The 14,716-nt window shown below is 43.5% G+C and overlaps 1 protein-coding gene across 5 annotated transcripts in view; it reads right to left on the reverse strand.

Moving 5' to 3' along the window:
- The window catches only part of SPOCK3 (SPARC (osteonectin), cwcv and kazal like domains proteoglycan 3), a 488,449-nt gene extending 476,268 nt beyond the window's left edge, over window positions 1-12,181 (reverse strand). Inside the window, exons 1-2 of one of the 5 annotated variants that reach the window (XM_070048215.2) lie at window positions 11,980-12,181; window positions 11,280-11,444 (exon numbers count right to left, since the gene is read on the reverse strand). In XM_070048215.2, coding sequence (XP_069904316.1) covers window positions 11,280-11,444; window positions 11,980-12,036 — 222 coding nt within the window. In that variant the 5' untranslated portion in view covers window positions 12,037-12,181. Of the gene's footprint in view, window positions 1-11,279; window positions 11,445-11,648; window positions 11,791-11,979 lie in introns of those variants that run through there. The other 4 variants (XM_070048217.2, XM_070048219.2, XM_070048216.2 and 1 more) reach the window with 4 other exon arrangements.
- Between the last annotated feature and the right edge of the window lie 2,535 nt (window positions 12,182-14,716).

Raw genomic sequence — 14,716 nt, forward strand, 5'->3', positions numbered from 1 at the left:
AAGAAACAGATTTCCCTGGTTCAGTCCCCAAATGTCTGCAGCAGTCTGGGCTCAGCCAGGGCTGAGCCAGGAACCAGGACCTCCATCTGGGGCTAACATATGGATGACAGAGATCCAAATACTTTGAGACATCATCTGCTGCCTCCCAGGGCGCACATTAGCTGGAAACTGGATGGGAAGCAGAGTAGCTGGGACACAAACCCGACACTCCACAATGGGATGTAGGCGTCCCAAGAGGTGACTTAACTGCTACACCAAACTCCAGTCCTGGGTTAGCATTTTCATCAACATGGAGTTCTGGGGACAAAATGCCCAATGTATTGATCTACAAACAAATGTGTACCTTTGCCTAGGACTGCTTTCAAATTTTACATCTTCCAAATGAACCTTCCCAAGTTATCAGCATGGAGTGGGCTTTTAATTCACTCAATTTCAGTAAATACAATAGTTCTTCAAAACAATAAAGAGTATAAGATCTCAGCCCTATATTTTTATGTCCAAGAAAGGTTTCTCAGGTAACACTAGGTGAATGCTGTTGAAACAATGTTCTAGAAAGCTTTGCCTCAGGGAATGTTCACTTTAGATGACTCTGGCTGCCTGAGGGACATTTGAGGAGAATATCAGATGTTGCCAAGGGCACCTCAGACAGCCTTGCTAAAGACTAGAAGGTTTCCTATAATTCCCTACTCTACTCTATGCCATGAAAGGACTATAAATATTCTCCTGATATTCCAAAACTGATCCTTCAGCAGATGCTAATACCATGTGCCAAGGCAATTAGCGAGCTCATATTTCAGAATACCCTGCCTAGAGCACCCTGTGTAAATATTTTGAAAGTCACAAAGTAGCTTGGTGATAGGAAAATAAAAGTGAGCTATGATTAAGGCGCCATCAAATTACTATTTTTAGGAGCTCTCTATAGTAAGTATATCACCATATTCAGGAAGACATGCCCAGTAACGTTTTATGTATTTGCAGAAAATGAGATTAAGTTGTTACATTTTTGCTCCCTCTTCTTTCAGTCCAGCTAAATAAGTTTGTCCTTCTGCTGAGAATCAACTCACAAAATTCACCTGGAACGCTCAATACAAATGCTGGTTTTCATTTTTGTCAGAGAATATTTCATATACCCACTTATTTCATATCGCACTTAGTTTAAAATTTAGCATTAAAAAGTTCAAAATGATTTAGCTTCACTAAGAATAAAATATAGAAATCATTGAATTTTAATTTATTCTGTGTTTTCCTTAGTCTGGCAGCTAATTAGTTTTGCTCTTTTGCTACAAAACTCCAAAGCAGTGAATCCATGTTCAATGATTATGCTATTTAATCTCTTAAATGAAATTCTGAATAGAAAGGCCTTCCAAATATAAAAGATTAGCTATATTCCAACCTACTTTATATATGACAGGGCTTCATTTTTTCTAAGTCAATAGCATTATATCATGCTTTGATATTCAACATGAAAGAGTAAGTGATCTGCTAGATACAGACTGGAAGACTCTCAGAACCCATTCCACACGGATTTCGCTTACATTACAGGTGCATGTGATCATGTACAATAATTTATGAATTCCTAATGTTTATTTGAAGCAAATAATTTCTTTTCCATTTCCAGGTTTTATATGCTTTGAAAATATGTGTGCACATGTGAGTTGGGGCGGGGGTGGAAGGGGCTTAATCTATCAAGAAAAAAAAAAAAAGAAAGAAATCAACCACAACTGTAGATGGGCACACTGACACCTGACCAAACAATAGCTAGTGTAAGGATATTTTAACATTCCTTCTAACAGCCATTCCTGCCCAACTACGATATTTAGCACTGTGCTGAGATGTCACAGAAAGCTCACTAGTATAAATAGCAGTAACATGCTATTATCAGTAGTGGTGTCCCTACAACAACAAACATTACCCTTTGAGCAGAGTGTGCCTCGTGACTACTGGCCGGTAAGGCAGTCAACCAGGACAGTCAACTGGAGGCCTTTCATTCTGACTTCAAGATAAACTCATCAAGTTACTGGGATTCTGTAGTAAAGACAATAAATCCTAATAAACATCCCAAAGCATTATCCACCTCTCGGTCTCACAGATAACAAAGACAGTCAAAGTGATGATTTTGAAAGACCAAATGTCACATTTCAAAAGATAGAAAACCGTTCTGAGTGGCCAGTAATGACTAACCTAACAGCTGTTAATGACTAACCTAAGAGCTGTTAATGAGTAAGAAAACACAAATGGGCCGGCACCTCGGCTCATTAGTAAAGTTTTGACACGTATGAAGGAGGAAGGAATCAAGGATCTCTCCAAAACAACAAGAGTCAACCAGTGTCATCCCCCAGCGCTGCCTGGGATCCAGGCCAGAGACTCGGCATTCAAGCTGCCATCCGTCTCTGATGTCAAGAAACAAACAGAAAGCACAAGGGCCACTCAGCAAGTCTAACTGCCCCAGAGATGGGACTGCTAAACAGACTGTTTGCTTTGCTTCCATACCAGGAGCTGCATGAACCTGGCAATGGCATGATCTCTAGCAATATTTCAGTGAACGGGAATTGGCACATTTGTCCCTTTTCCTTTTCTCAGAGGAAGTACAACCTGGGCTGCAAGACAGCATCCTGTCCCTTCACCTCAGGGAAGTGAAAAGTAAATTCTACTTCCCCCCGACTCATCACTACTGACACACAAGGGCATTCGGAAACTCTGACCCCCACACTGAAAGCTGAAAAAACTTTCACAGAAGATACGCTAAATGCTTTCCCTGGAGGAAAACAGGGCTGGTCAGCAGAGGCAGGCTCTCTCCTGTGATAACCTGTTGGATACCCCTGGGTTCTGACCAACACTTCCTCTTAGAAACCAGCACACCACCACTTGCACCCATACTGAACCCCTAGACTCACCCCCTTAGGTACCAGGCACTCCAATTTTATGCAGGCTGCCTGCCTGTTCAGCCTCTCTCATGGGGCTGAGGACAGAGGGCTCACATGAAATTAAGAGGAAAAAACTGAAGGCAAGGCAATTTGCTGACTACAAAAAATTTTATCAGTAGGCACAGGATGGAGGTTGAGAACATCTTCAAGAGATATTTAGATGACTGATGGAGCATGATCAAATATGTCAGAACTTTAAAATGTGTGTAGAAAACTGAATTAAAGGATAAATTCATTTTGATACAAAATTTTGAAATCTATATGCACAAGGCGGTCTTCAGAAAGTCTTTGGGAAATATGTATTATCAAAAAAAATTTTCATGGATGTCAAAAACAATTTGCACAAAAACTTTCTTTTAATTCATTTTTCCATAAATGTTTTAAAGTTCCCCTGTAAAGTAGTAGTTGTCTACTACATTATAGTTCTCTATATTCTCTCTCTCTATATATAATATACAATATAATATATTCTTTATATTTCTTTCCCAGTACCAGGTATTGACTTCTTTCTTTAGAAATTAATCCTTCTCCACCAGGGATTAAATTTTGTTATTTCCCCTTGTGGTTAAGTGTAGACATGGAACTAAATTGAGGACTGGGGGATACAAGTAGAAGTCCTGTGTGACCAGTTTAAGGGCACTTGTTGGGTGAGCTGCCTGCCCTGGACTTTCTCTTATATGTTTCTTGTTCATAGAAAGGCCATATAGGCACAACCCTGCTGAGGGAGTCATTCAAAGCCCAGGCCTGGACAGCCATCTCTTGTTGGTTGCATGGTTGGGAAATGACCTCTATCTTAACGAAGGCACTCTGGTTCAAGGCCTCCCTTTTGCAGGATCTTCCTCTATCTCTAGTATATTGACAACAGGTGAGGCAGCACTGAATATCATGTTCCTTCATTTAATACATATGTTTTCATTTTTTAAAATGATTTATTTTATTTATTTGAAAGAGTTACAGAGAGAGATAGAGACAGAGAGGTCTTCCATAAACTGGATCACTCCCCAAATGGCCACAACGGCCGGAGTTGCATCGATCCGAAGCCAGGAGCCAGAAGCTTCTTCCAGGTCTCCCATGAGGGTGCAGGGGCCCAAGGACTTCTACTGCTTTCCCAGGCCATAGCAGAGAGCTGGGTCAGAAGAGGAGCAGCCAGGTCTCGAACCGGCATTCATATGGGATGCCAGCACTTCAGGTCAGTGTTTTAATCTGCTGCGCCACAGCACTGGCCCCTATTTTCTAATACAAGTTACCAGCTAGTTATTGTGCTAATGCTAGCTAAACTGCCGTATGGAGCAAAGGGAGACTACAACCTATAGCCAACCTATAGCCGTAGCGAGCTCACAGTTGCATGTTGGTCTCCAACTCTAAAAACCGGCAGACAGAAAGATGAAAGGAATTTCATAAACAGGAAAAGACATGTAAATACTATAGGAACTCAGAAGGGTCAGGTGGTATGTGTTGAAGATTCAATGATAAGCCTACAAAAATAAGTACACACAATACAGTTCTGACCCAGAGTATGCAATCATGAAAAAGTAAGAGGTAAAATGTCACCGAGTCAGAACCATGAGATCTAAAAGCTTCCAACCCAGTAGTCTTACCCAGCAGTCAGAGTAGGAACATAAATGCTTTACCACAGTACACAGTGTTCCTTTTGAACATCCAACTGCAAAGTTTAAGGATATAATCCAATCCCAGACAAGCTGATTTCCTGTAAGAAGCAGGAAAGCACACAGGCCACACTCACAGAAAGTATGATGCAGAAAACCCAACAAGGGATGCGGGAGGGAACCCTAACACATCATAACGTTCTAGGTGATGGTGCGGCACTTGCTTTCTATTTAGTATATTAAGTCTAATAACTACAATACACATAGGAGCATATTACAAGGGCGGTACTTTCGAAAGCTGATGCAAAATCTTTATCATTTTTTGTCAGATTTTTCACACCCCTTTTGAAGTCCCTGGTATATAGTATCTTTAGTATAACATATGCATGTCTTGATATTCAGATTATTTCACCTGTTAGCTATTGGAAGACACACACATGTATACAAGCATACTTCAGAATGTTCATGGAAAATGAATCGAAAAGTTTATTTTGGTGCAAAAACTTTTAAAACACAGGCATCTATGGGATCTTCAAGAAGTTCATGGAAATTGCCTACTATGAAAAACCTATATGTTGATCTCAATTTCTTTCTACCAAAATAAACTTATCTTTCCTGAATTTCAAAATACCCCCATGCAAATACATTTATGCATACACCTACAAATACAGAAATGTACATATATATGACATAAACATGCAGAGAATAATTTATTTCTCATTATACTTTGTTAGGAAACTGGCGCAGTTGTAGCCAGGTGGCTGCATGGCTCAGCTACCTGAGCCAGGCTCCACCCCCATCCTAATGGGATTCCTGCTCCTGCTTCCCTGCCTGCCCTCAAGCAAAGTTTAAAAAGGGCCTGTTCCTGCACACGGGATCTCTTGACTCTTCTCTCTGGGTTCCTCTCTCTAGCCTCCTCCTCTGGTCTCTTGGCTCTTGGTTCTTCTCTCTTGGCTCTGCTCTCCTCTCTCCTCTTCTCTGCTCTATCTTCTCTCCTTGCTAGCTCCTCTCCTCTCTGTTTCTCTCTTATATTCTCTTTCTCTCTTTTTCCTTTGCCGCCCCTTCACTCTGGTCTGTAGGGTATTCCCCAATAAACCCTTTCCCTTACTCCGGTGTCTGGTGTGTTTTGCGACGGCTAACATTAATATATAACATACTTCACTGCACTTTTCTACTAATTCACTAGAAGTTATGAGAGCTGGGGAGTTAAAAAGATTGTCTACTTCCCTATCATTTCAGTGATACTGAGCCCACAGCAAATTTCCTACACTTTGTATTCAGTTCAAACACCCTAGTGGAGTCTCATAATGTGATACCACCACTCTCAAGGTTCCCTCTCCAGAAACTATCAAATAAGGGTACATCCTCTGACCTGGCTTCCTTCGTGATGTGATACCTGACGTGACAAAGCCAATCTTCACTCTGACAAGTGAGCATGGCAGTGGTGACAATGGCAGCGTAAAGAAATAGGAATGCAGAAGTTATATGGCAATCAGAGCTAAAGTAGGACCCAGACAACAAGGTATGCTTCAGGTTGCTGCAAATGGCTAGCCCTTGGCACTGTGGGTACTCACTGGTCCCACAATTGTCAGACTATTACTTGACTTCAGAAGTCAACTGTCTCTCACTTGATTAAATGTCCTGATTTAAACAATATGAATAGCAGTCCCATATAAATGCTATTTCATTCTATATTCTCACTTGCTGTGACCTGCAAATACAAACAGTATCAAGGACTTTCAAATTATTCAGGTAAAATGAATATTAAGAAAATGGTATGCATGGATTTCAATTTTTGCACAAAAATCAATGTATCTTCTAATTCTTTTTTCCATGAATTTTTTGAAGCACCTTGGGATAGTCAACAACTTGTTAAGTACTAGGCACATGGTATATTATCATCAATGAAGCAAAAGAGGAATAGGCATTTGCCCTAGCACCTAGACACAGGCAGCCCACATCAGAGTGTCTGGGTTTAATTCCAGGCTCTGGCTCCCAACTCCAGCTTCCTGTCATTTCGGATCGTGGCAGGAAGATGACAGCTCAAATAACTGGCTTCCTATCAACCACAGAGGAGATCTGGATTCAGTTGGTGGCTACTACCTTCAACCTCAGCTCAGCCCCAGCCCTTGTGGGTATCTGAAAACTGAACCAGCAGATGGGAGCTCCCTGTTTCACAAATAAATAAAGCAATAGAAAGAAAGAAAAACACTGATGTTAAGGCAGTGAACTAAATATTAAGAATTTACAAGAAAAGCTTATGATCTCAACTATGATAAAACATAATTACCACGGTTAGCAAAGTTCCATGACAAGAAACGCTGATAGTGTGCATTTTCTTAAGAATCGAGTATCCATTATTAGGATTAGAAAATAGAAACTGCTATAGAAAATAGCAGTTACTTTGTTAAACTTATCCAAATTATTAATAATCCTCTAATTTTATGTTTGGCACATATTCTTTGCAAAGTAGAAGAGTGAACTGTGCTGCCACCTGTTGAGGTAGCCTAAGGGAGAATTCTACAGTGCTCAGGGTATGCTACTACTCAAGAAACATGATCAGGCTGCATCATCAACCTTAAACAATACTGAGGACATTCTTTGAAGATTCTCCTGGTTTGAATTTTAATGTCTTAGGAAGCAGTAGAGTGCTGTCCTTGCAGTAGGCATGGAAACCAATTGTTTTATTTACTTTCCAACAACAGTAAAAGTTAATAGACTCTCAGCAGCCTTCAGCCCTCTGTGGAGTGACGGGAAATGTCCCTCTCTATCAGCCATTATTATCCCTTAAATGACCTGTACCCTCAGGAACCTGAATTCAGATGAAAACAGCACAGAGAACGAAAAAAGGAAGTTAAGAAAGGTTTACTTCTATTCAATTCAGTTTAAAAAAGGTTTACTCACTACTGCTCAAATCAAGGATTTTTGAAAAGGCCTCTAGTAACTTGACTTTCTCTGAGACACACCAACCAGTATTTTTTCAGTTTTACAATGTTATACACATTCTTTAGCTTACATTAAGGGTAAATTTTGCAAGTTAAATTGTAGGGCTTTATTAGTGCTTTCAATATATCTAAAGAGCACTAAAAATCACTTAGGGAATAAATGTAAATTGAAGCTGATTGCGGGTTTTGCAACAATAATGGCAACCATTTTTTAAAACCAAGTTCAAATGAGCGCCAGGTACTTTAATTGAAAAAAAAAAAATCTAATGCAGAACTACTTGAATTTCAACTTACTGCCACAATCCTGATTTTATCACATGATTTATTAAAAATTAGCCTGACCATCATCGCTCCTTTTGCTAGCATTTTATGTGACAGTATTGCTTCCAACACACAGTGTTTAAGGGTGTCTCCTGTTCTACTTATTCTGCTACTCTTAATTACTACTTGTACCTCAGGAAAGTAAAAAATATATAAGAATAAGACTGATGACAGCATTACATCAGACAGTGCCAATTAATTCACTGACTTCCAAATTTTCTACTCATTTATTACATGATAAAGGACATGGTTTAATAGATTTTATAAAATATAAATGTTGGAAATATGTAATATATGAGCCGTCTGAGGTAATGATCAGGTTCCTCAAAATGATGATGGTTTCCAATTCTAAGACGTATGCAGGAATGTGATGAGACAGTCCTTCACTCCTATCCTTGGAGAAGGCGGTAGTACTCTCATACTTCTCCCACTGAGGAATCACAAGTTCTTGGTTTTAAGACAACTTAACAAGAGCTAGAATCATTGAAAGTAGCACACAACGAGTGTTATCTGCTCAACAGATCCCAATTGTTGACAAGGCTTTTTTGGATTTATCTTAAAAATCATATCTTTATAGCTTGAAAATACCATGCTGGTTCTACCTCCTGCACTTCTTTTTCAAAGTGCTGATTTCTCTATATTTTTAGATTAAGTCAAATTCTATTAAAACATGGAGATTAAAATCTCAACTAGAATTTGGGAGATGAAAAGCTTTACTACAATCTTTACACAAATAACCAAGAATGTTAGTAATTTTCCTAAGGATAAAAACTATGTCTATGTAATATATATAGTTATACACTGTGCATTTTGGAGAAAAACTAAAGTTAACTTTTTATTCAATGAACGGTTCTAGTATGGAGTGGTGAAAATTATTTGAAGTTTCTTCTATGTCAATACTTATTGTAGACTTGTGTTTGATTTTACTATTTCTCTGTGATTTGTTCTGAGGAAACTGAAGAAATAAGACATTAGCAGCAGTAATTTCTAAATCCACCATGTCTCACCTAACACTTCCTATCTTTGTTCCTAAAGATTTCTTATAAATAAACAGATTTATATATCTATATCACATATAAATTATACCATATTTTTTAAAATCATTCTATCAAAATAAGAATGAGTTGCATTAACAAGTAACATTCAAGAGACTTTTCAAATAGAATTCAAAAGAAGGGACAACTCAAACTTGCATGTAATCAAAAAACAAAAGGTAAGTACTAATTTCAGAATTAATTATGCTGAAGCATCTTCCGAAGCTTTTATTGCTAAATGAAAGTAGCTATTCTTTTTTAATGGAACAAGACCAAGCAAAAGTACTTCAGCTAAACTGTTTCTCAGAGAGGTTCAGATTTCCTTGTTTCTTTGCCTTCATACAGACGGAGTACATAAATCCATTATTTTAGGTAAATGCTCAGGTTTAACATTTCAAGGCAGTTTCACAGGCAATGCAGTCTACTTTCAATCATTTGGTTTGATCGAAAAAGGAACTAAAAGATAAACAGCATCTTGGAAGGTACACAAAAAATTATGAAGCTAATGACTCTGGGATGGATTCTGTATCAATTACTCGGTAGTGGGATTTGAGATGCCAGGCTCTCAGCATGCCTTCTATCATATTAATAATAAGCAACAGGTGGCTCAAGGGGGAAAATGATAGCACTTCATTTCTCCACCACCTCCAAAGTCATCTTCATAAAAATGAAATTGTCTTACTGAAACGGCAACGCTGAGAACCGAGATAAGCGTTTCAGATAAATCATTTTTATAGTCACATATATTGCAGATATTTCAAAACGTATTTGTTTCAAGTATCTCCTAAGTCCTTTATTTACATTTGCATACCATTTTCCCCAGAGATCACTTAAGAAGATCTGAAAATATGAGTGGTGTAACAACCCACTAGTCTGTCTCTATACAGTTTGGCTGCACAAACTGTAGAGTACTAAGTTCTGCAGTAAACAACTCAACTTTTTTCAATACTTTAAACCAAACAAATTCACAAACTGCCCAAGTGTGGACCGGTCACTCTTAATAATTCAACAAAGTAACTGAAGCAATGTAAGAGAACACTAACACATTAAAATCTTAAAGTATGTTTTCAAGATGAAAGCCCAAAGTTCCCTTTTAAAAAACATTTCAACAGCCAAGAAATAAAAAAAAAAAAACTTGAAATTTGAAATATTGTTCTAATACTGACAAAATTTTCAATGTTCCCCCCGCCCGAGAGCATGCTGAACACATTCTCTCCAGGTTCATACATATCTCACTCTCTAGCTTTTTTGTAAATATATACATATATTTAATATATATATTAATATACATTCAAAACAAACGCCTAAGAGTTTTTTTTTTTTCTTTATAAGAGCATCCAGTTAGCAATAAAACTACGCTCTGCTTTGTTTCTAAGACAGAGCCCTCATTCAGTATTTCATCATTGTTCGTCCTGGGTGCCCACGCACCAACCAGCTGCACCTACACTTAAAGTCAAAATGACCATTTTCTGCGGATTCCCTCTCCCAGGCTGGGCTCGTCGGCTACTTCCTGGCCCAGTGCAGGGCTGGGGGGCCGGGGGACCCCAAGTCGCGGGGGAGCCGGGGCGGAGGAGAGAAGTTAAGGCGCGCGGGGCTCCGCAGCGGGACCCCGCGGGAGACCCCCGCCAGTGCCCAGTGCCGCGGCGCGGGCCGACTCCGGGTCGGGCCTGCGGGTGTCCCTCGGAGGGGCTGGGACCTCGGAGCCGGGCGCGTCCAGGGGACCCGCGCCGCCAGCCCTGGCGCCAGGCTCCAAGCTGAGGGGCAGGCTGTGGCGGGACCGAGGGGCTGCGACGTCGCGGTCCCGGGTTCGCACCGCGGGCCTCCCGGCGGGGTCCGCACAACCCGGGACGGAGCGCCCCGGTGCTGGGGCTGGGGGGGGGGGGGGGAAGCCCACCGTTTAACCCTTTCCTGGCCGACCCCCGCCCCACCTGCCAGCTTCCCCTTCGGAATGAGCCCGGGTTCCAGAGCCTGGCGAACGGGTTCGGGATGACACTCGGACCGGATCGGCGATTTTTACGGCGTGAGGGGGCAGTTCAACTTCTGCCGACCGACCGGTGCGGACTGACCACCTTCCCACCCCCGGGGAGCCGGGCGTCCGTCAACCCCTACATCTGTCCCTCTCCCTGCGAATCCCTCACTGGACCACTCAGTGCACGGCGGGGATGGACCCCGGTGACTTTCGGCGCATCCGCTGCATTTACCGGGCCCCGGAATCGCACTCAAAAGTTGGGAAGGTGCAGCCCGCACTTTGCAAGCCTCGGGGGGCTGCGGGGGCGCTGGGCGCCCACCCACCCTCCCAGCCGGCCGGGCCCGGCCCGGCGCCGCCAAGTTCTCCCCGGCGGGGCGGCGGAGAGCGGCCCCGCTCCGCCCGAGCCCACTCCCCCACCCCAGCCGTGCCCGGGGACGGGGGGTCGTGGCGGTGGGGTGAGGGGGGCGCGCAGCACTCACGTCTCGGAATTTGTTCCACTGTCCGACTTCCTTGTCATACTGAGAGATGGTGGTGAGCCATTGTTTATCATCCAGAAAATTACCGCCGTCCGAACGCCCCCCGGCCGCAGCCTGACTGCACCAAGCCGCTGCACACACGCACAGCACGGCGGACACCTTGAGCATCTGGGAGAGGAGACACAACCGGGGGCGGGGGCCGGGGTCAGCGGAGGGGTGCGGGCGCCGCGGCGGAGGAGACGAGCGGGGTCTGGGGGTGAGCGGGGGGCATGGGGGGCTCCCTCCCCGCAGACCGCACGCCCACGCGCGAGCACGCAGGGGTCGGGGGGCAGCAGCCCCGCGCCGGCAGGCGGCCGCCTCCCCGCACCTCACCTTGCGGCGAGCCGGGACTGCGCTCGCAGCCTCCCGCTGGAAATGCAGGCGGGCGCTGCTGCCGGAGCCGCCTCACGCGCCGCCGTCTCCTGCCGGCCACTCCGCGCCCTGCGCCCCGCGCGCTCCGCAGCCGCCTACCCCCGCGCGCCGCGCTCGCGCGCGCCGACTCCCCGCGCTTCCCCCGCGCCCTCCCCCGCCTCCCCGCCCGCCCGCAGCAGCCCCGGCCTCCGGGCGGGCGGGCGGCGCCGGGCGCGCGCGGGTGCGGGAGCTCCCGCTCCGGAGTCCTCGGCGGCGCCCCGAGCGCGCCCCGTCGCCCCGTGGTTGCCCCTACCGTGCAGGTGCGAGCGAGGAAAGGCAGGGAGTGGGAAAGCGGAGGCGAACTTGGCATCGCCGAGCCAGGATCCCCGCGACTCGCTCTCCTGCCAGCCTGGGCAGACTCTGCCCCTGAAAGCTAGGCCACATGTAGGCGCTTGGGAGCCCTGCTTCATTTCAGGAAATTCAAAGTTGGCCGTGAACTTCTAGCTGGCTGAGCACGAGCCTAGACGGTTGGAGGGATTTTAGGGCTTGGGTGGTTTTTCTTGTTCCTTGGCGAGTGCATTGGACGTTCTAGAACCTGACTCAAGGCTGGACAAGCCTCCCGTGTCTCCCCTGGGAGAGGTAAGCAGACCATTTGCAGCCCTTGAACGCGCATTTGACATGACACGACCCCACCCCCAACCCCATCTTTGACAACATATTTAGTTTTCCCTGCCTTCTCTACATCTCCCAGTAAGCCAGAAGGAAACCAGTCATCAGTTCCCTGCAAGGGGAGCGCGACCAAGACTCTCCCGGTACTTAGAGTTTTAGGGCAAAGTGAATATCCCATGTAAATCCAGAGGTTTCTGGAAGCTGAAACACTGCAATAATGTTATGAATCTCCAGTGGACTTAATAGATTTTTCAGGCAGAACTACATCTCCCAAAGCTAAGAACCGCACAGGTTTCCTGTAGCTTCCCAACTTCAGGAGCTACTTGGATGGCACCAATACCATCTACTCCCGTGTTCTGTGAGGTGACATTTGTCAAAATATGTTAAAATAGCAAACACAATGAGTAATAGTAATTTCAAGTTTCGCATCCAGGATGTTTAAAAATGTAGCATACATGATAGGAAAGAAATGGCTATTCAACTCAGAAAAGAAGTGTTTTCCTCAACTTTCCTATTTCTCTTCTGATGAATTAGAGAAAGAAAAACACACACACACACACACACACACAATCTATAGCAGAAACCCACAGAATCCCTGGTTGATAGAAATACACACAAGATAACTGTCAGGACACTAATGTGTAAATTCTCCAAGGACATTTATATTAGCTTGGTCACAGAGCTGTGCTGTGTATGTTAGCATCTTTGAGATCTTGCTTTGTGCCTCATTAAGATAATAATAGGTTCATCCTCCACCATCACTGCTACTGCTGCCCTGGCCCTACCTGTTTCGCCCACTCTTGCCTCTCCACCCCAATATTTGACAAAGTCCTTTGTTCTCAATTCAATAAGAATAGTTCGTTGTATTTTAAAATCTTATTATTTTATCATTTGAAGCCAACATGGAAAACATAGACATTGTTCCTTAGGTGAAGCCCTGCTGCATGGCGGAAGTCAGTACTTCTTCAATTAAAACTAAGCCTCTACCTTGTATAACCTACCTTGCGAGGAGAGGTATGCTATTTGCCATGAAGTATTTGATGAGGAACGATGCTTTCACACACACCCTCTTCAGCATCCATTATGTATTTTAGCATAAATATAGATGCCATCTAAGACTAACATTCACTTTGAGAATTATGGAAGCACATATATTTATGTTTATATTCTCTTCCACCAAATCGTTGATGCGCTTACTCCCAAAATTTATGGAAAATGCAAATTATTTGGAGGCAGAATTTTTTGGAAGGATGCATAGTTTTTCCATTATGCACTTTCCATAAGCTTTTAGAAGACCCTTCTTATTTCATTGCTTTCTCTGAATCTTTTCACATCTGACTTTCGCTAACAACTTCCAACAAGGCAGCTCCATGAGGACTGCTGATAAGTGTAAAAACTTGTTTTTGAAGAACAAATAACAATTATTTTCTGAATCTTCTGGGGGTGGGGAAGCATCTCATAGAGCATTAAACTCCAGATCTGGTAGTAGATAAGATGTACAAGCAAATCACAAATATGAAATTCTGAAGCAATAAGAGGTAGGCTGGGCCTATTTCCTTCGAGGTTTTGTGGCTCTGGGATGGTCCAGGTCATCCGCCACTGATCCTCAGGCCTCTCCTACCAAAGCCATTGCCGCTGTCTAGGCAAAGTGACTGGGAATGTGGGTAGAGAGAGTGAAAGTCCGAAGTGTAGTGTTGGGATGCTACTGATCATGGGGAAATCTTCTCTGCATGTTTCTCTGTGTGACCTAATGGGTCTTCAAAGACCCCGTCTTGAACATTTAAATGGTGCTCAGATAATGGACACTTGGGATAGTTAACACCTTGGTTATGAGTTAACACTTCTGTGGGAATCGATTGAAAGCTTACTAGCAGCAAAACACAGCAAGGCACAATAGGAGGAGAGGAATAACATGAGAGGTAAAACTTGGCAGGGTTAGAAATTATCTCTGTAGGTGCTTCCCAGTTGTACTTGCAGCCTATAGGAAGCTGGAGATGTAAAAAATGTAAAAAGAAAAGAAATAGTAAGAAAAAAAGTCCCAGAAAGTAGAATGTGGTATGTCAGGGGAAGGGGGTAGAATAAGATCCTGACACCATAAAAGTAAGTGGCGGGTCTAGACCTTGATCTTGTGTACCTGTCATGCTTAGCAAAATTAGAACTCACCGCAGGACACAAGTCTTCAGGTTCCCAGCCCCGTCTCTGTCACTTCTATCATCTTATGCAGAAATCATGGTTTGTATACATTTTAACTAGCGGATACTGGGGCCACTGTGAGCTTGAACTCTACCTCTGTATTTATTTCTTTATCCTTTTAACTCTTAATCTGGTAAACATTTAGGCAGTCCATAACTATCTATTCTTGAATATGTGCAAGTCACTTT

This window comes from Oryctolagus cuniculus, chromosome 8 (assembly GCF_051225735.1).
Source record: "Oryctolagus cuniculus isolate XC-2025 breed Fujian yellow rabbit chromosome 8, ASM5122573v1, whole genome shotgun sequence".
NCBI classification, from domain to species: Eukaryota; Metazoa; Chordata; class Mammalia; order Lagomorpha; family Leporidae; genus Oryctolagus; species Oryctolagus cuniculus.